This window comes from Alexandromys fortis, unplaced genomic scaffold, assembly GCF_014885135.2.
Source record: "Alexandromys fortis isolate MF-2015 unplaced genomic scaffold, M_Fortis_MF-2015_v1.1 scaffold_12, whole genome shotgun sequence".
Classification (NCBI taxonomy): Eukaryota; Metazoa; Chordata; class Mammalia; order Rodentia; family Cricetidae; genus Alexandromys; species Alexandromys fortis.
The window spans coordinates 2588857-2615959 of NW_026067937.1; the positions used below are offsets into that span (position 1 = coordinate 2588857).

The 27103-nt window shown below is 45.0% G+C and overlaps 1 protein-coding gene across 4 annotated transcripts in view; it reads right to left on the bottom strand.

The window, feature by feature from the left end:
• Positions 1 to 1628: 1628 nt before the first annotated feature.
• Positions 1629 to 27103, bottom strand: part of Mpped2 (metallophosphoesterase domain containing 2) — a 177435-nt gene continuing 151960 nt past the window's right edge. For all 4 annotated transcript variants that reach the window (XM_050147023.1, XM_050147024.1, XM_050147025.1 and 1 more), the window contains 3 exons: positions 8734 to 8849; positions 5399 to 5512; positions 1629 to 3007 (listed from right to left, as the gene is read on the bottom strand). In XM_050147023.1, coding sequence (XP_050002980.1) covers positions 2889 to 3007; positions 5399 to 5512; positions 8734 to 8849 — 349 coding nt within the window. In that variant the 3' untranslated portion in view covers positions 1629 to 2888. The remainder of the gene's footprint in view (positions 3008 to 5398; positions 5513 to 8733; positions 8850 to 27103) is intronic.

The window sequence follows — 27103 nt, forward strand, 5'->3', positions numbered from 1 at the left end:
AAACTGTGGCTTGTGAATGCTTAGGATTCAAGGAAGAAGATAAAATATGAAGCCTATTCAGCAGACTGCCTGGGAATGGAGTAGAAAGTGCTACGTTGGTAACCACCAGTTTTGGATGATTCCTTGCTAGAAAGGCTAAGCAGAGAGGGTGGGACAGTCGTTATGGAAGCCCCGGAAGCAATTCATGCAAAGTGCGGGCTGGTCGCAGAATCACTTTGGATAGTCAGTCTGGTGCTCTAGATACGGCAGAATGTGCCATTTCCTGCTAACGCCTGGTGGGAGACAATTTTAACAAGTGTTTTGCTTAATTAGTTGGTGTCCAAATGTGCTCTCGAGGACCGTGCGTGCATACGTGTCCTTGCGATCATCCACCTACTCCTGGAGGAGATCTTCCTTTGCTTTTTAGAGATGTCTGAGCCCACGTCCAGGTTAGCTGCCAGGTGGGATATCTGGTCAGTATGCTGTTTCTCGGTCCCCTAGAAAGAGGCAGGAAGGCAGCAATCTTCACACCATGTCAGCAGGGTGAGGGAGGATTGCCACCGTCTCTCGGTGCTGCGTTTCATCCCTTGCAGTTACCGGAGTCTTCTTGGGAAGCCCATGCCCCCATTGTACAGTCTCAGGCCAGACACAGACAAGCCTAACAGCTATAACTAAAATGGACTGAGATGATTATGAGAATTGGTGCTGTCATTCTAGGGACAGTGTCCCAGCTGGTACCGAACCCAAGACTTCTTCTCAGGAATTGCATCAAAGGAACTGCGTTCTGGATAGACAGAATGCAGATGTAACTGAACGGGCGTTGACTGGAAAGCAATGCACAGATGCACCACACACTGAAGATCTTATTGCTACGCTGGGTGTGGTGCTGTGTGAGACAGGAGGATCAAGTATTCAGGGTCATTCTCTGTTACACGGAGATTTCTAAGCTAGCCTGGGCTACAAGAGACACTGCTTCAGAAAACTGAAACAACAACAATAAAAATAACAACAAAACAAAAACATTCTACAGACAAACAAAACCCCCACAAACAACAATAATAAACGAGATCCCTATTGCTTTTCTTCAATGGTTCTCTAGGCAAAATAAAAGAGGTATACACAATTTCCACATCCCACCACTGGTCCTCTCTTCTCATGGAAAGAACATGTCGGGGGAACCATTAACAACAACAAAACAGTACGTGTGAGGTGGACATGGTGGTGGTGGGGATGGTGGCTTGAAGGGTGGTGACTACTCAGGATGAATGTTCAGTGAGTGGTATCCGGTCTTCTGTGGCTTCCCATGCTCAACACCACTGACGTGCCCCAAACAGCAGGCACAGCCTTGGCAGGCTCTGTTCCCCAGACATGACAATGGCCAAAGACAGACGCTGCACCCCTCAAACCTCAGGCAAGACAGATGACAGTGTCCTGAAAGGAGCCAGTACTGTCACTGCCTTATAGACGTGCCTGTTGGCCTGTGATCGATTGGCAGGCCACAAACATTTATTAGAAAAAAAAAATCCAAACCCAATATTCTAATGGTTCAGAGGGGATTACTTAAATTGCACGTAAATAAATCCTCCTGTCTCCGGGGGCAAATCTACTACCCTTCCCCTGGTAGCCCAACCACGCAGCACGAATTTAAAAATCTTGCAATTTTATTTGCATATAAAGGCCGCTAGATATAGAATATCACAATAAATTTAAAGAAAACACCTGCTTTCCTAAATTTTAAGGTAACATAGAATAGAGCTCGATGGCATCGACAATGGGAGAACAGAAAGGATTCTTAGCAACAATGTTTTGTGCTAGCGAAGATTGCATTAACACACAGTGCAAAACGGGAGAGGGGCGGGAGGGAGAAGACAATGCAGGGCATTTAAATAGAAAGCACGACTAAGCCTTATTTTAGTTCGCTTCCAATGCATCCATTGAAGTCTATACACACTTGTTACTGTACCTAGGCTGAACGCAAGCTCTTTCAGACCTTGAGTTCAGAGGAGGAAGGGGTCAGTTCCTTCGGACTTCCGATGTGCTGGTGCACAGCAACGCTTTGCAGTTGGACTGTCCTTGGCAACATTAAACTCCTACCTTAGTCATAATGCACCAAAAATATTTATATATATATAAATCCACATTGAAAAGGAGTCTGCACAGCTTTTTTTTTCCTTGCATGAATATTTGCTCTTGACAGATTCTTGTTTCCATATTTTTAAAGCTCAAATAACTTAAAAGAAACAAACAAACTGCGTGAGTTTGCATAACCCAGATATGGGCCTCTCTGGCTGAGCCTCTGAAGAAGGGCTCTTCTTCCCTAGCTTGGACACAGTCTTTTTGACAGCCAGCGTGAAGCTAAGGTTTTTCCAGACCTACCTTGGCTGAGGTTGCTCTAAACTGGGGCCACATCTGTAAAATAAAAGTGAACTAACACCAAGAAAACAACAACAGAACACATCAAACGATACTCAAAGAGCTGTGCAAACCTGGGTGGTTTTCAAAAACACTGCCTATGTGTTTCTCTTCTTAGTAAAAATCTTCTTCTTTCAGCTTAAAGCATATTCAAATAAGACTTTTTAAAATCTTTTTTTTTGTTTGTTTGTTTGTTTTTAAAGAAAGCTTCGCTGTCCTTTGGCAAACACTAACAATTTACAACGGCGTGGCCTTTGAGCAAACAGAAGTCATCTTACAGATTCATAATGCTCCTTTGATTTCAAATGGGTACCCCACTTAAAACATGAAAAGAGGCGGCACAACTCTAGCGTCGTTTTTCTTTTCCTCCTGTTCCAACAATTTACAAAAAGAACTCACAGGATTTCAAAATAAACAAGTCAGAGAATGTAAGTTTATAATTAGAAAAATGGCAGTTTGTAGACCGTCCCTCACATTCCAATCGGGTGTGGAGAGCTTTAGGAGCCCTGCGGGTTCGGAAGGTCAAATATAATTGGAGGGTTGGTGGGTTGAAAGCTGACGGTACAGGTGGAGGCATTGATGTACGTGGTGTAACCATCGGTCATGATGCCGTACCCTGTAGGAAGACAGTGTCACGATTACTGTAATATAAACAAATGACAATGGCTGAACACAGGGCCACCAGGCAGGTAGCATAACAAAATCGTCATCAGAGGGAGGGGAGATGAAATTCGGTGAGCCTGTCCCATAGATGCAAATTTCAGGAATTTCTGTCCAGTTCTGCTCTGGTTTCTCCAAAAGGGGAGTTTTCTCCCATTCAACAAACAGTTTTTCTTCCCCGTGCCCACTTTGCTCAAATACTGAACTGGTCAGGGGAAGGACGCGACACCTGTTTGACCGAGGATAAAGAAAAGCACTCCTCTACCTTCAAAGGATCCTTTTTCTTTCAAAAACCTGCATTAACTATTGAACTGAAGGGAAGGAAACAGTCTAAAAGCAGAGCCAGGCTCCACGTGGGCTTTGTGGCAGGGGAGGAAGGCAGGAGCTTAGCTGTGGATGTGCTCCTTCCTCATTGCTAGAGTGATCTGTCTCCATAGTGACTGATTCTGCCTTGAGTTATATGGTCTGAATGCTAGGTTCCATTTCACTCAAAAGCATTGCTTCTTCCATTGTGGTAGGGAGGATCATCGCCACAGGATCGCATTTCCTAAATGGACCCAGCTGAGAAAATGCCATGGCACCCTGGCATGTAGACCCCGTCTGTGGTTTTTAACATGCTGACATTTTTAGGCGTCATGGGAGTTTGCACATTTCCCTGGACACCTGAACGCGTCTGCGATGAGACGGTAATTCTCGGTTCACACTGGTCTCCGTGGCACAGGAAAACACAGCCGTGAAGAAGTAAGATGACCAGGACATACAGAAATTACTGATAAGGTTCTTGTCCCTCTACCCTCCCCCTACTCCATTTGCTAAAAATTTTCCAAGTAAGCTCGTTGAGAGCTTAATGAGGGTCATTGGAAAAAATCTCTTAAGAAAAGCAAAGCTGCATTTAAACTGTGCACTGTTTGGTTCCGGGGTCATAAAGTCTTGTTATCTCTCTCCATCAAGAGGCTGGTATTTGCCCTCGCGCTGCCCTCTTTAGCCGTCTTAAGTGAATAAAAGCAAGACAAGTTTATTTGAATATGATCGCTTCCCTTGAAAGCAACTTTATTATTGTAGGGCTTCAGTGGAATTCTCCAATTGTCTGGCGGGTTTAAGGTAAATTAATGACTTAAACTTCTTTTTTTTAAAGGGTGAAATGCAAACTCAGAGGAATCCCACAGGAATTCAAACTAGCTTTCAAGATAACAGCCAACCCCCTCCCCTGGAAATGCAGTTTAGAGAGGCAGCCCCATCTCTAGGTGATTCTCCTCTTAGGGAGCACAAGAGACTGAAGTCCACCGCCTCCTGCCCAGGAACTGGCTGCAACTCTGCTTCCCAGCCACTCAGCTGGTGACTGTGCTTGGAGCAAGCTGAATTTTCTCTAGCCTTAGGAGGATGCTTTTTCAATATGGTCTTTATTACCCACGTAACTAGGAAGCTGTCGTGCCTGTGGACTCTGTGGGGTAAGCTACATTCCGTTTCACCAAACACACAGCCTCACACACTTCAACTTGACTCTGACATTCATAAATAACTTCAGAGAGCCAGAGTGAATAAGGGCTAGGAAACACGGCAGCTGCCCACATAAACGTTTTTGCTGCACACAAATGCGCATGCCCGGGCCAGTCTTGTGGGTTCCCAGACCCTGAGAACCGCTGACAGAATGCTCTGCTTCTCTACAATCTGGTTTGAAAAAGGCAGAGCAGACAAAATTCAGAGCTGCGAAGGTTTCTTGAGGCTTTTGTGTTCTGGAACCTTGACTCAGCTTACCTTGAAGGCAGAAAGCAATGAATGCATATTTTCTCATTGAGAGATTTCATGGTTCCAGGTCGCCTCAGCTGCAGCCAACAGTGCTAATCATTTCTACAACTCCAAGCTTAGTGGGGAAATGCTGATCTGCAGAGTGGCTCCTTCCACAACCGTTCCTTTCACGTCCACAGTAATTCTGCAGAGAATGTCTTGTGTTCTTGGTTCTTTCTGGGTTTGGCATACAAGACCCCGCAGGGACTACAGATGCTTTAGGTTATGCCTAACCTCGAGAACATCTCGTCCAGTTCCCTTAAACAGGGAAGTTAGCTTTATTGGTCTTTATTTCTTGGTAGAGCCCCTAGGTCCCAGTGCTGCCTGGGAGAGTGTGGGCTTTGTGGTAAAGTAAGCCACACAAGGTTCTCCCTCGCCGTTCTGTTTAAAAGACAGCAATGCAAACTACTTATCAGCTTTATACACGTGGGTTTTCTCGTGAGGTTTCATCTCCTAACGGGTTCCTTTGTGATAAAGTTTGAGAACCACCGTTTCCACCAATCCATCTAGCTGATGCTGCTTGCTGGGAAATGTGAGGTCATGGATACCGTTGACTTCTTACCTTCATGAATTCCACCGAACACGTGGAGCTTCGGCCGAACCCGCCTCTGGACCGTGTTTAAGAGCTCCACGCAGCCCACCCTTTGGAGCTCCTTTGGAACCCAGTCCCGGAAACCTAGGAAAGAATGCAATCAATACTCTTAATTCTCCTTTCTCAGGTAAGGTTTCGTTCTGACTTTCAGGAAGCTATAACTCACAGAGGCTTTATTATGTTATCCGTAATCTTAGCTTCTCCATTAAAGCCCACAACGCGCTTAAGGAACTTCCACTCGTCACTTTGTCTTCTTTGGATTCTTGATTAATTTTTTTTCTTGGTTTCCATTCCCCCCCCTTCCAGTTAATTAACATTCTTTTCCTGCAAGAAGTCTGATTTATTCAGCCACAGGTTTCAGATCTTCTTCGTGAGATCAATGACACCTTTCCCGGCAGCCCCGTAATGGCTCTTTCCTCCTCCATTTGCTCTGTTGCTCTCTCTTTTCAAAATTCTTTCTTATATGTAGATTTACCAATACCAGTCCACTCCCATGATGGTTCACGGAGAGGGGCTGTGAAAGAGCTGCCCGGGAACTGGCCACAGGATGCCTGGTCCGCTTAGAGATGTCCCTCTTAACCCTTGGGGCTTCCTGACAGACAGCTTTTGGCTACCAGTTGCTCCTCCACTCCTCTATGGCCACAGACAACACGACCTCATGGTGGCATGCAGCAAGCTTGGGCTAATTGACTAGTTTTTAAAGTAAAAGCCACTTAGTCCTCTGCTTAATGCAGAAAATCTATATAAAAAAACTGACATCAATTATAGCAAAAGTCAGCTATCCAGATAATGATGGTCTAAAATGAAATCCATACACCTCAGCAGGATGGGTCTAAAGAAGGCAGGGGGGATGAAAGGCTAAATCATAATCTGTGCGAATCCATTCGACAGCTCCATTAGGTGCTTTCTACTGTAGAAACGGCTGGGCAGGAAGGGACAGATTTCTGTTCCGTTTGCCTAGGCAGTAGGCATGAATATTTAGTCTCCGTAAAGACAGGCTAACTGGGATGTGGGGCATGACTGGATCAAGTAGGAAGACTACCAGACAAAAGAGTGCCTAGCAAAAATCAAGGCAGGGCATTTAAAACTATTAGTATTTAAAACTATTAAGAAAAGTGGGGAATTCTGAATCCACTGTGATTATCATGATTACCACATGGATGTGTTCTCTTGAAGAAGGAAAAATGCTTCACTGTGTATACGAGCACCTCAGATATCATCTTGCTGAGACTATAAGAGCAGACAGTAAACAGCACCTACAGCTTCCTTCACACTGGGAATTCAATCTCTTCAGCCTCCCCCTCAAATACAGCATTCTTCAAAGAAGCCCAGTCTTAAAGCTCGTCTTTACACTGTGAAAGCTTCGCCTATCTTCTTACGAAGCTATTAGGTGTGAACCTCCCTCTGACATAAGTACATCCTGGTTTACCTCACTTATACTACAAAGAGAAGGATGGTAGCCTCTGCTGAACGAGTAACCAGGATGTTGGGATTCTGTAGAATCTACTGTCGAGCCTTAGCTGTTACTACCACTTGCTTCTTGCCAAAATGACTTCGTTGTTAACTGGCTGTTCTGTGTGAAGTCATAGTCTAAGGAATGCTCCGGTGATGGACTGCTTCTGTGCTGTCTGGTAGCCAAGACCCTCATCATGAACTGCACCCAGCTATCCAAGACCAACTCAATGACCTGTGCCCACCCAGGCTGCTCAGGTACAGGAGCCAGGCTGGCTGGGATGTTGTCCCTGCGAGGTGCTCTTGCTGAGTCAAAATATGTCATTAGCAATTTAATGATTACATGAGTCTAAATAAGGAAATAAATCGATGACGATTTGATTAGGATCATTGGCAAACACAGTCCTGGAGAATGCAGGATGCAGTGAACTGCATCAGCGAGCATGCGCATGGTGAACCCATGCGTACTACAGCAGCTGCAAGGGAACTAGCCTCTTCCTCACTTCCCCTGGGGCTCCAGGGCTCAGCCTCCATTTTCCTTTTCAATTGTTCAGAAAACATGAGCGCCCCCCCCACACACATCATAAGGGAAGGAAAACAGCACCAAGTGGCTCTTAACAGGGTTATCTACAAAGGCTAAATACGCATCAGGAATGAGTAATAAAATGTGTGGTTCTGCAGACTGATACAAGAGGGAAGGGCCTTGCTTAACAAGGTAGCAACAGAAATCCTGAAAGGCACTTAGACCCACATTATTTCCCCTTCAACTCACTATGACCAGGAAAACTGTTAATACAATGTATTATAATAATATGAAAAAGGTGTTTCTTCATAAAAATAAATCAATAACTATCAACATTTGTATTTAAAAGTAAATATCTTAATTTTCCGAGCCTGCTTTAGCTGGGCAGGAAGTGTCCTGGCATAATTCACAGGATGGGGAACCCTGGTTGGAAATGTTCTATAGCAAGCTAAACCAACGACAAGCTTATGAAGAATCAGGATCTAATTACTTAAATCATATAACCATCTCATGACTGCAGTCTGCATCACTAGGGAGGTAGCTTTGACACCAGAGAGAATATAAATCGGGATGATGTCACAATATATATGTCTGAAAAATAGCAGCTCCATAAGTAAATTTCATGGCAAGTTCTTTTGAAAATACTTCATCATTTAAAAAACAAAAAACAAAAAACTTTTTTCCTCATATAATCAGCTCAAATGTTCATCTTTAAAGATACCCCAGGCCAATGCTCTGTGTGAAGGGAAAAACGAGTTTCTTTGGACTCAAATTCAGATGCCCATGCCTGATAGGTCTCTGTCTTCTTCCGTGTCCTCTCTTACCCCTTCACTGGAAGGAAACACAGTTCTTAAAATAAATTACCAAGCTTAAAAGACTGTGGTGTTGAGCTGGGTGGTGGTGGCGCACGCCTTTAATCCTAGCACTTGGGAGGAGAGGCAGAGGCAGAGGTGAATCTCTGTGAGTTCGAGGTCAGCCTGATTTACAAGAGCTAGTTCCAGGACAGGCTCCAAAGCTATATAGAAACCCTGTCTTGAAAAACAAAACCAAAAAAAAAAAGGGGGGGGGGGAAGACTGTGGTGTTCTATGCTCATTTGGTTCTTTTTCCTGACTCTACTTAAAAAAAAAAAAAAAAAAAAAGTCCTGAACCCCTGTCAGCCTAGCAGAGCTGCTGAATTTACTGACCACGCTGGGTTTCTTTAGAGACACTGACTCTCTTTTTTTGCATTTACTGTTTTTTTTTTCTTTTCATAAAAGAAAATTATTATTATTCATTGTGCTGGGGGAAAGGGAGCATCTTATGACAAAGGACAACCTTTGCTCCACTTACCTAGAGGAGGTCCGTGTGTCATGAGGATGTCGATGCCCTCGGGGATGAGGTTCCATTTGTCCAGCAGAGACTGGCCTCTGGGTAGGTTAAAGCCCCATCCATTAAACCACGGGGTCCTTTGGGGAGATAACGCACACGGGTCAGGCAGCGGCACGGGACTCCACACTCTCACATTTCTCACGCACATCCACCCACGGCTTGCAATGCTCTCTCTTCCCTTTTGATGGCTGGCCCTGGCAGCAGGCTGCTTTTCTGTTGACTGCTTCAAAACCAAGCCATTTGAAAGCAGGCATGGTGCCTACAAATTGTTTAACTGAAAAGAGCACAGGAGCCTCAACAGTGGAGACTTACCCCGCAGGCTTCTGACAAAACGGTGACAATGCTTTTTCTCCCCCCAAACCTTACTGCTTCCCAAGATAGCCAGTCCTGGGCCACAGCATTGCCAGCCTCCCTTAGTGCTGCAGAGATGAGAAACCCCACCAGTACTTCCTGACTCTCCCCATTACTGCAGGGATCCTTTTTAGTCTCGGAGAAAAGGACATGACTAGTGGGAAAAAAAAAATCTCTGTTCACTGAAATGTCCTGAACAGACTGGATGGAGGCTGCTGAGGCCCCAACAGACTGGGGGCTCAGATGAGGGAAAGGGGTTTACCCAAAGCTCTTCCTGCCACCCCAGGGAAGATTCCGGGGACATTCCTGGTCCCTCTGGAATCTGCTTCCCCACAGCACCTCTGAGCATCTCCCGACAATACCCACGAGCATCTTCCTGGAGCTTATGCGTCAGGAATATATCTCTGAGCTGGAGAATATGTAGGCAAAGGAACGGGAATGCCTCAATGGTGCCTTGCTTACAAATGTCCTGTTTGCTAGCGAGAGAGCAAACACCTTCTCTCTATAAATCCTGCAGGCCTAACGTGCTTCTACAAGGTGCTTCTGATTGGACCTATCCAAAACATTCAAGCCGAACATATTCTCTGAAAATGACTGCATTGTTCCGTAGGGAAATTCCAGTTTGCTCGGCCCACTTGCAAATGACAAGATGTGTAAATTTTCGGCTCGTGCTCAACTTTTTCTTCCAGCTCAGCCTGCCCACTGCTGGTCACAGCTGAGCAAATGTAGACTGTGCTCTTATTTGAAGACAATCCATGGCCAAATGAACAGGATTATCTCAAGAATCCAAACTTAGAAACATTGACAAAACATTCATTTGGTGGTGGGCACACACAGTCAAGATCAGGGGTGGAAAGATGGCCTTTCTCCTCATGTCAAAATCCACAACCTCAACCTCCCATTGTGGTGAATGTGGAAAGTTCAAGAAAGAAAAGACTGGCTCTAGCAAGAGAAACCTAATAAAGCAGCTTGTGTACTTCCTACCCTCTTTCCAAGGCCACCATCTTCCTGGAGTTTCTGACTTGCAATTCGATAATAAAATGGGAATACTCCTCAACACAGCTGTTGTTAATCTGGCGTTTACATTATCAGGGTCTTATTCTAAGCACTTTTTCTCACATACTTCATCCTCACAAGGTTAACACTTTCTGAGATGGATAGTGTTACCATCCCCATTTTACAGATGACGAAACCAAGTAAACATAACTTGGCCCTAAGCCAAGGCAATCTGGTTCCAAAACCAATCAATTTAACCACAGTGCCAAATCTTCTTCCTATGTGCTATCTGATGTAAATTACTTGCTTTAAATGAACCACTTCTAGGCTCTTTCCAGTTTGCCTGTGGCTTGAAGCCAAATGCTATCTCCATTTCATGGTTCGGAAATCAAGCAATAATATGATGGCAGGTCCAGCTCTTTCCTTCTTCTGGTGACAATGCTGTATTTTCTTTGGTAAGTTACTCCCTCCCTGAAATAATACATGTGCTTCTGGTAAGGTTTCCTGCACTCTGGATTCTGCATTTGCCTATATGGTGATTCACTTCCAAGTGCACACACGGCCCAAGCTGGGCAGCTGAGTGTCATCCTCGGGATTTTGTTACACTGCTAAAGAGAATGTCATGTTTCTTCTCTGGAATCTCAAGTCTCAAGAACTGTGCAGTCCTGGAACTTGCTGGGAGATGTCTCAGCTGTCTTCTGGGCAGTCTCTGCTTAGGAATCAACAGACCACCAAAGTAACCCAAGACAAGAAAGAGCTGTTCTCAGTCAACACGACAAAATGACAGCCTATAGAACAGGAAAAGATCTTCACCAACCCTACATCAGACAGAGGACCGATCTCTAAAATATACAAAGAACTCAAGAAATTGGTCATCAAAAGAACAAATAATCCAATAAGAAAATGGAGTACAGACCTAAACAGAGAACTCTTAACAGAGGAATGTAAAATGACTGAAAGACAGTTAAGGAAATGCTCAACATCCTTAGTCATCAGAGAAATGCAAATCAAAACAACTCTGAGATTCCATCTTACACCTGTAAGAATGGTCAAAATCAAAAACGCTGATGACAACTTACGCTGGAGAGGTTGTGGGGTAAAGGGAACACTCCTGCATTGCTGGTAGGAATGCAAGCTGGTACAGCCCCTTTGGATGTCAGTGTGGCGATTTCTCAGAAAATTAAGGAAACAACCTTTTTCAAGACCCAGCAATACCACTTTTGGGTATATATCCAAAGGATGCTCAATCGTGCCACAAGGACATATGCTTAACTATGCTCATAGCAGCATTGTTTGTCATAGCCAGAACCTGGAAACAACCTAAATGCCCCTTGACTGAGGAATGGATAAGGAAAATGTGGTACATTTACACAATGGAGTATTACACAGCAGAAAAAAAAACAACATTTTGAAATCTGCAGGCAAATGGATGGAGCTAGAAAACATCATTTTGAGTGAGGTAACCCAGACCCAGAAAGACAATTATCATATGTACTCACTACTAAGTGGTTTTTAAACATAAAGCAAAGAAAACAAGCCTACAAATCACAATCCCAGAGAACCTAGACAACAATGAAGACCGTAAGAGAGAGACATACATGGATCTAATCTACATTGGAAGTAGAAAAAGACAAGATCTCCTGAGTAAATTGAGAGCATGGGGACCTTGGGAGAGGGTTGGAGTGGGGAGGGGAAAGGCAGGGATAGGAGCAGAGAAAACTGTAGAGCTCAATAAAATCAACAACAACAAAAAAGAAATGTTAGAAGAAAAATTAAAAGAAATAGATGTCCTTAGACACAGGGATTCAGCTGGGTCTGACACCAAGAGCACTCCTCCTTTCAAGTATATGGACCAACAAGATCCTTTTCTTTTCATTAGCTTTTGTTAGGTTCCATTTCTAAAAACTGAAAGTTCAGGTACGCAACCACTGCATCCGTATAAAAATGACCCATGTATCTGTTGCGGCCTATAGTGCTCTCTGCTTTAGCCGTGACTTTATCTCCTGAGATGGCAAGGGCCACTGAAGGAATTAGGCTAACCTTAAAATAGGGACATCATCCTGGATTATGCAGGCTGGTCCAGGGTGACCCTCCAAGGCCTCTAACAGAAGAAGAAAGGGCAGTGGAGGTGACATGAGAGGAACAACGAGAAAAGACCGAATCTGATGATGTTGCTACCTTTGATGATGGAGCAAAAGGACTCGGAGGCTAGAAATGGGATGGTTTTGAAAGCTGGATAATGTAAACATGAAAAGTGCGTTGTTAGTTGTTGGTGGGGTGTGGTGGCACATGCCTTTAATCTCAGAACTTGGGATGTGGAGGCCAGTCTGGTCTATATAGCCAGTATCACACACACACACACACACACACACACACACACACACACACACACAAATCCTTCTGAGACTCTTAAGAGAAATGCAAGCCTGTCACGACTAAATTTTAGATCAGTAGCACTAGAGGCAGACTTCCGACAAACACACCTATATGAAAAATGTGTTGTGTGTTGATACAAGCTCCTGTTGACTGGTTAAAGCAGAAATAGGAACGAATCAGTATCGACCATGCTTTAGACAGCTGGGAACTATGGGGCCCGTGAGCTCCATCGACACAGCCTGGCCTGCTGACTTTCAGAATTCGTTGTAAAGCAATAGTCATTGCCCTGTTCCTGCTTAGCCAGGCAGCCCTGGGCACCAGGCCTGGAAGAAAGCCCGAGACTCTTGCAGAAAGGAATCCACCACCAGTCTTGTTCTCTAGCCTGCCCATCCTCGGGTTCTTAGATGGTTTCATTCGGGTTTTTAAAAAAGAGTGCCCCTGCTTGGAAATGCCTGCCCTTCTCTCCCCCTTCCAACCACCCTCGTCCAAGATGTGTCTTAAAAGTAAAAACAAAACAAAACAGAAAAACAACTACAGAACCCAATGAAAACTTAGCATTTTGGCAGAAGAGAGAAGAAAGAAAAATAAGCAAAAACATCTGCTTTCCTAAATTCTGAAAACAAGCTTCTGGGGCTCTGGTTTTTATTTGGATGGAAAATAGAGAAGGGTCTGAAAAAGTCCCAAGCACACCCAAGTTGTGGGCTCAGCAAAGGGCTGTGATTCTGCTGGAGGCAGGCAGCTTTGAGTCCCTGGGACACCCTACGGGCTTTCAAAGTCAACGAAACAGGAGTTAATTTTTTCAGACTTCCTAATGTCCCCCTGGTAAGTTCTTCTCTCATAAGCCCATAGTCACACCTACCCCGTTCCCAGCAAGTACTCAGTTTTATAAGCTTCCAGGGAAAGACAAGGCTGAACTCGAGGCCCATAGGTAATCCCAACTGCGCTTGGTTAATGTTAAGCTTGTGACAAAAAGCAGAAGGGCCGAAGTTAATGAAAAAGACTTAACATGTCTGGCTTTCATTCGAACTCGAGTCCATGTGCGTGTGACAGTGAGTGGTTAAGCTATGGTGACAGGAATATTTACCACCAAGACACTGATACATTTTATACAGGGCTTTTATCTAGATTATTGGCTTGAATTCTTCACAGCACTCCTTAACCATGTATTATCATTCTATATTTAGATAGAAGCATGACATTCATGATAGTTTGCCCACATCTCCAGAACTAATATTTGTAGCTACTATGTGACCCCAAAAAGGCCAGCTCCAAAGGTTATGACCTTCCATTGAACAACAGAGACAAAAAAACCTTTTCGTGAGATTTTAATGTGGAGTCTCATACATATGATGTAAAAATAAAAGGTTGCTGCATCTGTCTACCAGTCTGAATCATTCCAGAAGATGGGGTGGAATTGTGAGGTGGTTCTTAAGAAAAATAAGTGTTATACGGTCATTTTGGGTCTGACAGTTCCTCTCTCTCCTGAACGTGAGGCTTTCTCATAAGACGGTGGCGGGAAGCCAAGGAGAGAACCGTCTGCTGATACTGTCCAGAACCAGTCCGGCATAGGAAAAGAAATGGGGCCTCCGAAAGTCAGGAGAATTGGGTGCTAATTCTCATTCTCTACTCAAATCTCTTGCTCATGCGGACCTTAGGGAAGGGAAGGGCCTCTCAGTGTAGGGGGACTCAGTCATGGGTTTCAAGATTGCTTTTAGGATGTGGACATTTTCTGCAGGAGCCAGTACACAGAGCAGGCTAATCCGGAGGCCCTCTGCCCAGGGAGCGGGAAAGACAGCCCCGAGGGCAGCTCAGTCTCAGCAGCCTCGCTCCTCCTTCCTAGCCCGTGCCACCCGGGGCAGCTGGCAACACCTGGCACTTGAACTTCTTGTGGTATAAAGCTCACAACAGTCTACCATTCTGTGCAGGTTCTGAGTAATACTGTGACTTATTCTCAGTGAACTGCCCAAACTGCCTGTGAGAGGCCCAGAGCATTGTGGGAGACCGCAGTCTGCTCAGAATGGAGGTGGGCTCTGCCAGTGTCTGTGAATAATGCTCTACCCAGTTCAGTCTGAAACATGAGACCCCAGCACCGAGCCCGTCAGGGTTCCTCTGGAAAATATGTGCATAGCTAACCTCCAGAGCCCCACAATGGGTTTTGTTCTGCAGCAACAGGGGGCAGGGGGAAAAAGAGGGGGGAGGAATCCAAGGAACAATGTCTAGTGCCTTGGCCAAGGACTTGGTAATTAGCTGTGACTAACAAATACCACATGGGAACCAACTTGTAAGAAAGGCGCTCACAAAGCACCTTAATGCTAGGAGGCCAAGCTGCGCCTGAGACCCCTCCCCTCCTGGGGAGAAGGGGAGCAATTCCATCAGCTTGAAACTACTGGGACCTAAGGCTCCGGTGGACGGTAACTGGGGATGCTTTCAAGACGCCAATCAGTGCTTGGCTGTAGGCCTCTGTGGCTGGACTTCCTAGAGCAGCGGGAGTCACGAGAGTTAACAGGCAGAACTAGTTGGAAACAACGTCAATTAAAAAAAAAAAAAAAAAAAAAAAAAAAACCAAAACCAAACCCAGGCCTTCTAGATGGAAACAGGCCGAGATGGAATCGCTGCAAAGGTCATCTGTGTTTGCAGTACACAGTGCATTGGGCGCAGGCTGAAGGAGCTGCTGGCCATAAATCCTGGGAGGCCAGGACAAAGAATGGATGTTTACTCCTCCACAAACTTCAAGGGGGCGGAGCCTGTCCTAGCCAGGCAGGATTTGCAAACAGCAAAATTGGAGGTCAGGTGTGCGGCTCTGATTCCCAGCCCTGGTGAGTCGGTGTCCACGTAGCTTTGACGGACAGACAAGCACTGGGCTGGCTGTTCCACAAAGCCGGCTTCTGATGGGTAGGGTCTCCTGAGTACTTCAGCAAGGCTCAGAAGCCCTGGGGTGTCTCTCTCATTTCCTCAGTAGCTGTGAAGGGGAGGTCAATGGTTCCTGTAACACCCAGCACAGGGACCCGGCAGGCTGGCCTCAATACAGCTGTGAGAACCCGGAGGTGCTATAAAAGCCAGCCGTTCTTGTTAAAGGGGCAGAGGTTAAGAGCATGGATTACGGAGTCAAGCAGACCCATGTTCAAGTCCCGCACCTGCCAATCACTTCCCTGCCTTCTTGGAGTTTTCAGCTTCCCTCATCTTTGAAATAAAAATAGTTATCTTCCAATGTAGATAAGATAACAGTATGTAGAACCTTTGGCAGGACGCTGGCTGGGAGCACTAATTTGCAGTTTCTATTTATATATTAGCAATATACCTGCTTATATGTGTATATATGTGTATCCACGTGTGTAAATATGTGTCCACACAGAGAATTGCTCAGGCTCTTCCTTCCTTCCAGAATTTTCAGCCAAGTACTCGACAAATCATAGAACCCCCTGCTCCAGATGCTTTAAAGGTCCCTGGTGATCCAGCAAGCGTTACTAGAAGGCTAGACAGCCTGATTTCTTCCGGCTGATTACTTATTAAAAGCTCTTCCTCGGTCTGCGTTTGAGTGGCTCACATTCCTTCGCTCAGTCTTGCACAGACAAACCCCGAAATGCAAGCACATAGGGCAAATGATTAGTCAAGGCTGCTCAGGTGGCCGGCACAGGTGATTAGATTGTGGCAAGATTTTTAGCTGAGGAAGCTTAGAGTGTGTGGGGGGTATTTAGGGTTTTTCGAATATTTATAATAGGGGACCCAGAGAGGTTCCCTGGAGAAACTGAAAAGCTACTAACTGATGGCGTCAGTGCTGCCTGGCACCTCTATTCAATAAGACTCAGAAACTAGGTGCCAGTTTGCACAACCAGTTTCCTACGCAGCGGTCCTGCAGAACCACAGCCTTCTCCCTTAGTCCCGGCGCTCTCACGACCGTCCATCCCTCTCCGACTGCGCATCATACTAGGTCCAAGAGAAGCTAATTTAAGCACCGCTGGTGAAAACCAGCCCAGCACTCCACATGCCATGAAGCTGTCATGATAATTCTGGATCTCCAGCTCACCTGACGGCTGAGCCCTCCTCTGCTTGCAAACCGTCCCCGCCAGTTAGAGAGAGCAGTTTCCTGGCACCAGACCTGTCATCCTGAATATCCAGATAAAAGGCAGACACCTGTCCCCTTCTCTACTCCTGCTCCTTCCTTTCCTGCCTTGTTTTCCCCTCCTTAGCTCTGGATTTGGAGAAGCCCTCCTTCCCTCTCCTACACAAACGCTTCCTTTGGGCAGCCTGCAAGTTACTCACCTGAGTAATTAAAGAAAAGTCTTGCTGTGGCCCACAGACAGATTTGAAACAAGGATAAAAGACACACAGACACAGATACACACAGACACACAAGTAGGCACACACATGTACACACACACACATGTACACACACACATGTACACACACACACACACACACCGTTGACAGCAGAGAGAGAGAAATGCAACTTGAAGCTTTGTGCCCTGTGCAGCTGCTTAAACAGCCAGCCTTGCCAGACCAGCGGCTCAGCTGCCTCCAAAGGGCACTGCAGGCTTTTCTTTCAACAGCTGTCTTGTCTCAGCTCTTCACTAGGACTTTGTAGGGTCTTCTTTTGTTAGAAGGAGCTTGGGATGAAAAGACGCCGTTTTGATAAAGGGTAGTCCTGGGTGACGAATGTGGTCTCTGTGCTCTGTGTGCAAAAGAATGAAATTGTACCAGGTAGTCCCCTGAGCCCCACGACCTGCAAGTGGGGCTTCTTAAGTCAAGGATCAGACACTTCAGCCTTTGCCAACATGCCAACTGTGCCCTGTCTTGTAACTAACAAGGAGCAAGTGTCAGAAGCATGCCTCTGCTACCATTCCCTTCTCCTCCTGGAAACGAGGCAGTGTGAACTGTGCTTGCTTTAGGAATCAAGAAAACAAGTCATTATGACCCGTTGTCAAACATGGTTAGCGATGAATTATTAAAAATAATGTTCCAGTGTCTGTACGGTCCTCCCAAGCATCCTGGCCTTTAATCTTATAAACAAATCCTGTTGAAGAAGAACAAACTGGGGAGATGTGGGTGAGAGAGCTTGCCTCCCAAGCATGTGGCCTGAGCTTCTCTTCCAGCCTCCACACCAGACATGTATACCCAACCACACAAAAGTGTGCACACACCACACACACACACAGACACACACACACACACACAGACACACACACACATACACACACACACACAGACACACACACACCACCAGCAGCAGCAGCATAGCAGGAAAAAAAAGTCTTTTCTGCCCCTTCATTTCTTTCATCCCCACTCCGTATGGCAGAAAAGAAGACAATGTCACCCACTACACCATGAGAGCCTTCTGGCAGGGCACAGGAAAGCTCATAGCAAGACAGCTGGTATTCTTGTGGGCAGGAGAGGAGTTGGTCATGACCTGATGCTTGTAGGAGTGCTATTTTGCAGACAAAAAAAAACCAAAGGTGCCTTCAGTTAAAAGTAAAGGTGCCCCATCATCCAATACAAAAAAAAAAAAAAAGGAGAGTACAGACCTAAATAGAGAACTCGCAAGAGATGAATCTAAAATGGCTGAAAGACACTTAAAGAAATGTCCAACAGCCTTAGTCATCAGAGAAATGCAAATTAAAACCACTCTGAGATTCCATCTTACACCTGAAAAAATGGCCAAGATCAAAAACACTGATAATACCTATGCTGGAGAGGTTGTAGGGAAAAGGGAACACTTCTGCATTGCTAATGGGAGTGCAAGCTGGTACAACCCCTTTGGATGTCAGTGTGGTGATTTCTCAAAAAATTAAGGAAACAACCTTCCTCAGGACCCAGTAATACCACTTTTGGGTATATATCCAAAGGATGCTCAATCGTGCCATAAGGACATGTGCTCACCTATGTTCATTGTAGCAGCATTGTTTGTCATAGCCAGAACCTGGAAACAACCTAAATGCCCCTTGACTGAGGAATGGATAAGGAAAATGTGGTACATTTACACAATGGAGTACTAAACAGCAAAAAAAAAAAAAACAAAANAAAAAAAAAAAAAAAAAAAAAAAAAAAAAAAAAAAAAAAAAAAAAACCCATCTTGAAATTTGGGTGAGGTAACCCAGACACAGAAAGACAATTATCACATGTACTCACTCACAGGTGGTTTTTAAACATAAAGTAAAGAAAACCAGTCTACAAACCACAATCCCGGAGAACTTAGATAATAATGAGGACACTAAGAGAGACTCACATAGATCTAATCTACATGGGAAGTATAAAGTAGAAAAAGACAAAAATCTTCTGAGTAAATTGGGAGCATGGGGACCTTGGGGGAGGGCTGAAGAAGGAAGGGGAGGGGGAAGCAGGGAGGGGAGCAGAGAAAAATGTAGAGCTTAATAAATATCAATTAAAAAAAGAAAAGTAAAGGTGCCCCTGCTCAGACTGGCACTGTCTGTCACTAAAAGGGCCTGAACCGATCTTTCCATTTGAGAACTGCATTTAAGATTTCCCCTAGCAGGGAGGATTCTGCTGCAAACGCATCACAAGAAATGTAGCTTAGCTCCTAGAGAAAGCTAAAACAAAGTAGCATTTTATCCTTTAAGCAGAAAAACGGATAATATATTATTGCAGTAAAATATACACCACACAAAATTTCTCTTTAATCATAATTGGATTCTATGAAGCATATTCCCAATGCCGCATGACTGTCACCACTGCCCACCCTTAAGCTCCGTACACGTCAGTAAGTGATAATCTCCGTTGGGTCACTTCTCTTACATGCTCTGTCTCTGTAAACTGGGATAATCTGGAAACCTCGTATAAGTAAAATCGTCCAACAACCATCTGTTTGTGTCTGGCTTATTTCTCTTAGCGTAATGTTTTGATAACTTACCACGTGTCACAAATCCACTCCTTTTGTGGTTGAATGATATTCTCTGGGAATGTAGCATTCACTGTTTACCTAAGAGTTCAGAATGCCCGGTGCATGCCCCGCACTAAGCTATACAGAGACACAGAAAGTGAATTCCAGCCATTTTCTATGTGTAGTACATACTTAGTAGGTAGGAAGTTCGGGGGGGGGGGGGGGGGGGGGTGACTCGGTGAGCCCCCAGGGCATCCCCTCATCCATTGGGTACCTTTTGGTTTGGGTGCCTGTCTTGGGCCATCTTCTGGCAAACTGGCAAATACGAAGCAAAGACAATCCTTGGCAGCTTTCCTACAAAAACCATAGCCAGTTATAAAAGTGCTGTGTGCGGAACTCTTTAAATCCGGCTGTCCTTTCTAAGCGGTCTGACTTCAGAGCGTCTCCAGGAATCTCCTAATGAGTCGAAAAATCAGCTAGCAGTTCCCAAAGTGGATCAGTTCCCAAACGAGAAGGGACCTGTGGAATACTTAAGACTTTGGGGAAGTCGCCTTTCCCTGTAAACACTCCTAACATGCAGGAAACACAAAAGCTACCTCCCAGAAGAGACCAAGCCAGGGGGCAGTGTGTGTCACATGCTTGACTGGTGCTAAGGTACAGAACGAACAGGACAGAGAAAAGAGGAGGGAAGACTGCAAAGTGCTTGGGCACTGGGCAGAGAGCGCCTGTGCTTCCCCCTCCCCCTCCTTACCTGTGGCCCGTGCTACAAGAACCAAGCGGGGTCTGCTTTATTCAGGGTATAAAGATCAAGAAGTAGAGGTGAGCTCAGGGCTAGCTACAATTTTTCTTGTTACAGAGTAAGCCCTTGAGAATTGATTGCCACGGATACCTGAAGACTGATGAAGTCTCTGCCCCAAATAGAAGAGATCGTATTGTCTGACAGAGCAACAGGGGATAGTGCCACAAGGGGAGTAGACCCAGGGAAGTCCAGAGAGGATGGTATCATGGGTGGTGCAATAGGTGATAATCTGTAGATAGAGGGCGATATGATACAGGATGGTGTGGTAACCTGTAGTAGAGGCTGGCAAGACAGGGGACTGTGTGATAGCTAGAGGGTAGTGCAGCCGGGGCTGGTACGATAGAGAATAATGAGCTAGAGAGTAGACAGTACAGGGTGGTATCATAGAGGATGTTTATACATCAGAGAACAGAATCACACTTCACTGTGTTTGGTTCAGCTCAGAATGTGTTTGAATGTGTCAGACATTTATGTTGTTAACAAGGCTTTCTTTTACATACTATGTAATGTTCTGCGGCCCTACGGGGATGCAGCTGAGGAGGAATTCACTAGGAGGTTAGTCCATCACCTGAAAACAAACTTCAAAAGACTAGCTGATAAGTTGATGGGAAAGCCCAGTGTAGTCCAGGCTGAGAAGGCAGACCGGAAGCTTGGTGGCTTCAGACAACTCCCCGTGGTGATTCCAACCCCTGGCACAGGATAGTCATCAACTGGATGAAGAGGAAGTCTTCATGACTTCAGGAGAAAATGTGTATTTGTTGGCAGTCAGTGGGAATCCAAAGTATCAGCTTTTAATATAGCAATATAAATTAAACAAATCTTGGATAAATCCCAGATCATGACCAATATTTTTCTTAGGGTAAATGTATTAGGGGTGATTTTCTCCTTTTCATTATTTCTTACTTTTTATAAACAATGACCACATACCACTTAGGGAAAAAAAGTTACTCTGTGTAAGTATCTTCACAAATAACAGAGATAACCATATTATCACTTAGAGAGAAAAAAAAATCTGTGTAAATATATCCATATGGTTAAATGTGGGCAGAATGGTTAAATGTGGGCAGAATGTAGATGGAGAATTCGGAATGTTCAAAGCTATGTAGTTTTACTTTGGACTGAGAGGCAGTTTCTTCCAGGAGGGGTGGAATTGGAGGATATGAGGCAAAGGACCTGCCTCCTACCCTGTGTGCCATGTGGGGGATAGGGAGGAATTTTTGGAGCAGAAGCCACTCATTTATTTATTCAATTAATCTAAGACAACAAGCTGCATGGAATGCCACTGACCACTCTGTGGGTATATCTCCATGACCATGACATTCCGAAAATGTCAATAAAAGTCGTCACAGACCCGTGGAATACTTTGCGGGCTACTAAGAATACTTACATTTTACAGCTTACAAAAGCCCAGAGATGAGAACAAGGTGTTGATTTTAGAGAAATCAAAGTACAGAGATGTAAGCTTAGCCTAGCTTGGTGACGCTAAGCAGCTTTAACCATGTAAGAAGGGCTGAAAGTCAGGCTTGCGTCCCAAGTTGCATTGCTTTCTACTTATCAGGATGACTGGGTTTTTTCATATACCTTATCTGTTTTTCAGTAGGTGAAATGGATACGATGATGTACAGCCCACAGCTCTGTGGTGAGGATCAAATATGATAATACGTGTAACTCACCTGGAACAATCTTCCTTCTGCTAAAAGCTCAAGGCCAGCCCCTGCTGGAATGCAGGCTGGCATCACGTGTTACCATCTCCGCCCGGCTAGCTTTCCTTCTCTACTGCACATTCTCCCTTCTCTACCTCTCAAACTCAGGAAAAGCTGCGTAGACACGTCACAAAGCAAGGGGCTCAGCCTTTAACACAGGTGGGCCAGCCTTGGCTAATAGAAAGACAAGGGTTTGGGCATCAGAAGATGACATTTCTAGATTTGACTCTTCAGAGTCACTTGAACAAGTAACCCCTCTGAGTTCCCGGTCCCTGTATCATGAAGCAGGGATAACGATTGCTGCGAAACACACCAGGCTGTCAGGCAAATGCCAGGATAAGTCAGTCGCAAATAAAACCGAGAGCCCCTTCCGACAGAGCGCCTTCCAATCCCCAGGTCGCTGGTTGTCCTTGTGCCCTATTTATGCTGCGTGGAAGCTCAGAGGATTTGGGGAAAGTGACAAATAGGTCAGTGGAAGTGAAAGCACCGGCCCCCATTTATCTACCAATAAGAACTAGTTTCCGTCTAGAGTGATTTGCCAAAGTGAGGAAGCCATGCCTACCCAGTCAGAGGAATGAGTGAGAGCTCACCCGGCCCCTCCCATTCCGAGGTGAAGGCAGGCACGCAGGCCGGGTGTCTCCCTTCCCCATTGCCAGCCAATCATGTATTATTAATTGGGCTCAACAAACATTATAAGCACCTTCCGCTGTGAAACTCTGGCAAGGCGCTCTGGGGAGATCTAAGCACAAAGAGAGGCAACGTCCCAGCCTTCACCAACCTGCCATCTGGTTGGGATAACAAGATAGTTACGGGCAAAACTGTCTCCTCTCTTCCCTGCCCATTAAAATTTTACTGCACCCTTAAGGCTCAAGTCATAATTATATTTTCCTCAAGAAGCTTTCTCTGATCCCCTCAGCCTGTTGTTTAATCCTCATTTGTGAACTTCATTGTAGTTTACGTTATCTCCGAGGTGTGAACGTGTGCTCAGCTTTGCTCCTAAAAGCATTTTAGTCAAAGTTTTGTTGTGTCTCGCTTTCCCCCCGCAGACTGTGCGCCATTTCAAATCCATCTTGGCACCCCTAAGACCCACTAAAACGAGTGACTTGAAACAGATATCAAGAAGATAGACCCAATAATGAAAAAATCGCAGGATATTTAGCAAAAGTGCTAAGGGGAGTGATCTAGACGATACCCTTAATCAGATGGTAGGACAGGGCAAGCTATAGGAAGGCTGGGTCTTCACAAATGAAAAGGCTATTAAAACATCAGACAGCACACATGTGTGCACATTATAGGCTAACGCTGTTTATTTGACAGCCACCAATGGCCTCTGAGCGCTCAGGCATGAGGTTAGTCTCAGCTGAGATGTGCTAACTGTGAAACAAAGAGCATATTTTCGATACTTCACACAAAAAAAGAAAGTTAAACTTTTCTAAAAACGTTTACAGTAGACACATATTAAATATATAATATTGTAGATAACCTCGTTAAATGAGACTTATTAAAATAAATTTTACATTTTTTCTTCTTAAAATACTTTTATATTATGTGGTTGATGTTTTATTTAAACTGTACAGTGGGGACTAGAGAAATGGCTCAGTGGTAAGAAGCCTTGCTGTTCCTCCGAAGGACCCGAGTGTGGTTCCTAACAACCATGTCATGTGGCTCACAACTGCGTGCCTGTAACTGTAGCTCTAGGAGCTCCAAGGCCCTCTTCTGGCTGCCAGAGGCACGCATTCAAATGTAGCTCCTGCGTGCCTATCTGTGTGCGTACACACACACACACACACACACACACACACGTGCATACGCACACATATATTAATAAAAATAAAATAAGTCATTGAAAAAGGAAAAAATAGGACAGTGCCTTACACATGACTTATACTATGATCCAATAATCTCTACTCTGAAATTATATGCTAATGAAATAATCCAAGATCAAATAAAATGCTGTGCACAAAGCTGTTCACTAAAGATATTACTTATAAAGAAAAATTGAAAGCAATTATATCCTTCAGACTGCATTAAAAGGACTAGTCAAGAAAAAATACCATTATTGGAATATGCAGTAAACTGTTCTACACAAGCAAAAATTCCAGTGAGGTAGCAACACAAGAAATTTTTAGGACATCATATGGCTCGAAATACCAACCCCAGCACATTGCACAGAGGGCCAAAACCTACATACGGTCTGTATGGACGCAGGCTTGTGCTTTCCTTAGCTTCTCATACATCTCCTGAAAGACTGCCACAGCCCAGGTCTTGTGTGAGGAGAGATCTGGATTAGAGATGAAAGGGAATGGAGATCTGTGCAGGAGATGGCTGTGCAAAAATGGAAACCCTGATGAGGCATGGCGGACAGGCCCGCTCTCCTGGGCTAATCGATGGATAGAGATAAAGTCAAGAAATCAAAAAGAGCCATTCTTTCGGGGTGAGGGAGGACACGGGGTTTGCCGTAGATTCCGAACTCTCTTGGGTTAGTGTTAGACCAAGGCTGACGGTCACAAGCCCCAGCTTCCTTAAGCCTCTGGCACGGAGTTGTTCACTGTTGGCTCAGTTCTGGCTCCACAAACAATCGGGGAGCCCTTGACTATAGCTCTAGATCTGAGCCTGAACCAGCTGTAACATTCCCAGAAGTATGAGCTTTGGGAGATGGCTATGTTTTCCAAAGCCTCATTTTCCCCATCCACAAGATGGAAATAATTTTGATGTCTACCTCATTGATACAAATAACTCATGTAGAGCTGCTGAGGGAATCTTTGACTCAGAGTGAGGATGTAACTAACGCCTATTGGTTTTATTGTCACTGCCGTTACTGTAACGTTTAGAAAAACAGCATGGTACATAGGTGAACAGGAAGATAAAGCAGGAGGTCGGCCTGCTTGATCCCACTCTGCCTGCGACTGGCACCAGGTCACTTCCTTTCTGTCTCTAGACTATTTTATAGGCATTGAATTTACTCAACCGGGGTTTAGTTTAAAAAATGATGAAATTATGAATATTCTATATAATACTATATTGAAATAATTTAACCAGAAAATTATTTAAGTTCACTATCTTTTCATTCAGGAAAGCCACTTTCATCGCAAATTTCACCTGTTTTCTAAGAGAATTCCTTTGTGCCCCTCATTCAGTTTCAGGACGTTCAGAAAATTATGCACACCCCCTCAGTTTTTGGGTAGCCTTTCACTAGCCTAGAGCCAAACCAGGTCGATTGCTTGGAGGCGTTTCAGAGCCGCTGGTGGACTGAAGGAATCTTGCAAACAGAAACGTTTTGCTTTTCCTGATACTCAGGCTGACTCAATCCGACTTCTAAGCCAGTTGGCATGAAAACAGTCTCTCTGTTTTATAAATAGGCTATTTTCAGGATTTTCTAGAGATGTCTGCTTAAAATAAACAGGGCTCCAGTTTATTTCTTTACGGCGTTCAAAACCAAAACAAACTAAAACACCGGGGCTTAACTGAATGTGTGGCATTTAAATTTTTGAAAGGTATTCTTTATATGAGCAAGGTCTGAGTTCTCGTAATGAAATTCTTCAGAAATTAGATTTTCAATGTGTACCTGAGGACTTCCTGTGTGAAGCAATGACAGCGTGGTGTTGGGTTTGTTTCTTTGGGGCCTCAGAATGAATACAATTCAGTTTTGCTGTCCCTTTACTCTAAGATTACCCGGGTTTTCCGGAAAACTGCTATGAAGAATATATTAATCATTTTGATACATAAACTCTCAGCTATTTGCTCACAAGCTGACAGTATTACTTTGAAGATGAACCCACCGCCCCTGCCCCAAGTGGAGAATTATATGAAGTTACTGCAAGGTTGCGAGATTGGGAGTTAAATGTCGTAATTCAGCAATAACTCTAGGCTCCCACGCCAGCTCCCAGGAGCAGAATGGCTAAGAAGATACCCCCCATGGCAAGTATTAGGCTAGAACGAAGCAAAGGTGGGAAGCGGGCTTGGAGTTTTAGGTCTAGAAACCAGGACAGGTACCTCCTTGGACCTGCGACACACATGCCCCCAGTGTCTGTGGCAGTGGTGGACCGAGGAACGGGACAGGAACAACATGGGAGGGTGAAGGAAGGGTTCTTGGCACACTGTCCCGTGGTCGTCCTGCCGCACTAACGCATTACGTCAGATCTGCTGAGACTCTTCCGGATCTAAAAGGATTCCATGGTTAAGTCTGAGGAGCACACGTCTTCAGCTCCAGGCTGTGTGCCTAAAGTCACTCCGGCAGTGACGATTCTGAGGAACTCTGCAAAAAGAAACCTGCTCAACCTGATCTATCTGAACGTGGCCCAAACAATTAGGACTCCCTAAGTCCTGCCTGGCATTTAAAATAATGTCTGTTCTTACTCTGGTGTTTATGTAAAGCTGGCGGCATTGTAAGTCCTGTCCCGAGTACACACTGAGCAGGAGCTCATTCAAATAATCGATGGTGGAATCCCAGTCTCACTTTACAGAGGAGAAAACCGAGGAACAAGAAATGAAAGATTCCCAAGGTCAAACTGGGGTCAGTGCTTACCCTCCAAGCCAAAAGAAACTGTAGGAAGGAATTAGGTCTTGCAGCCAGCCATAGCCTAAGAAGCACAGCCCACCGTGAGGGCCCAGCCTGCTCCAGGTGGCCTCGCTCACCCTTTCTTTTCTCACATGGCCCCTCCGTCTCGTGTCCCCAGCTAAATCTGGAAATTTCCCAAGAGCTAAAAGTCATCTCCTTTTTCACTAGGGAATGACACAAAGGGCTTTGGAGGAGATGCAGGCTGACGCTGTCCAGAAGAATTAGTTTGCTGTTTTAACAACTTTGCAGGAGTGGAGGAGCTTGAAATAACCCATGTTCATTACCTAACAGGTCTCGAGGCAGGAGCTCAAGTCAGTCAAGTAGGACCGATATGTAGGTAATCCCAGAGCCGGCTGCTCTGGGGGCTTGAGGGGAGAAGGCACTTTATTTCCCTCCCTTCTAGGAAAAGAACTGGGGGCTCCTGGTCCAGCCTCACTCTAATCTTGTGTTCTCAGCTCCATTTCTCACTTTAACCTCTTTGCCTCCCCTTTATCAGGACCTTGTGATGGATCACACAGCGCTCACCCAAATAATCCAGGGTGCACCACCTGTATCCAGGCACTTGACTGAACCACATCTGGAAATCTCCTTTGCCAAGGGAGGGGATGCTTACAGGCTTCAGGGACTGGGATGGGGAAGGGGATCATCATTCTGTCTCCCAGAGTAGCATTGTGTTGTGGGAGATGAAAGAGAGGAGAGCCTGGGATTGGGGAGAG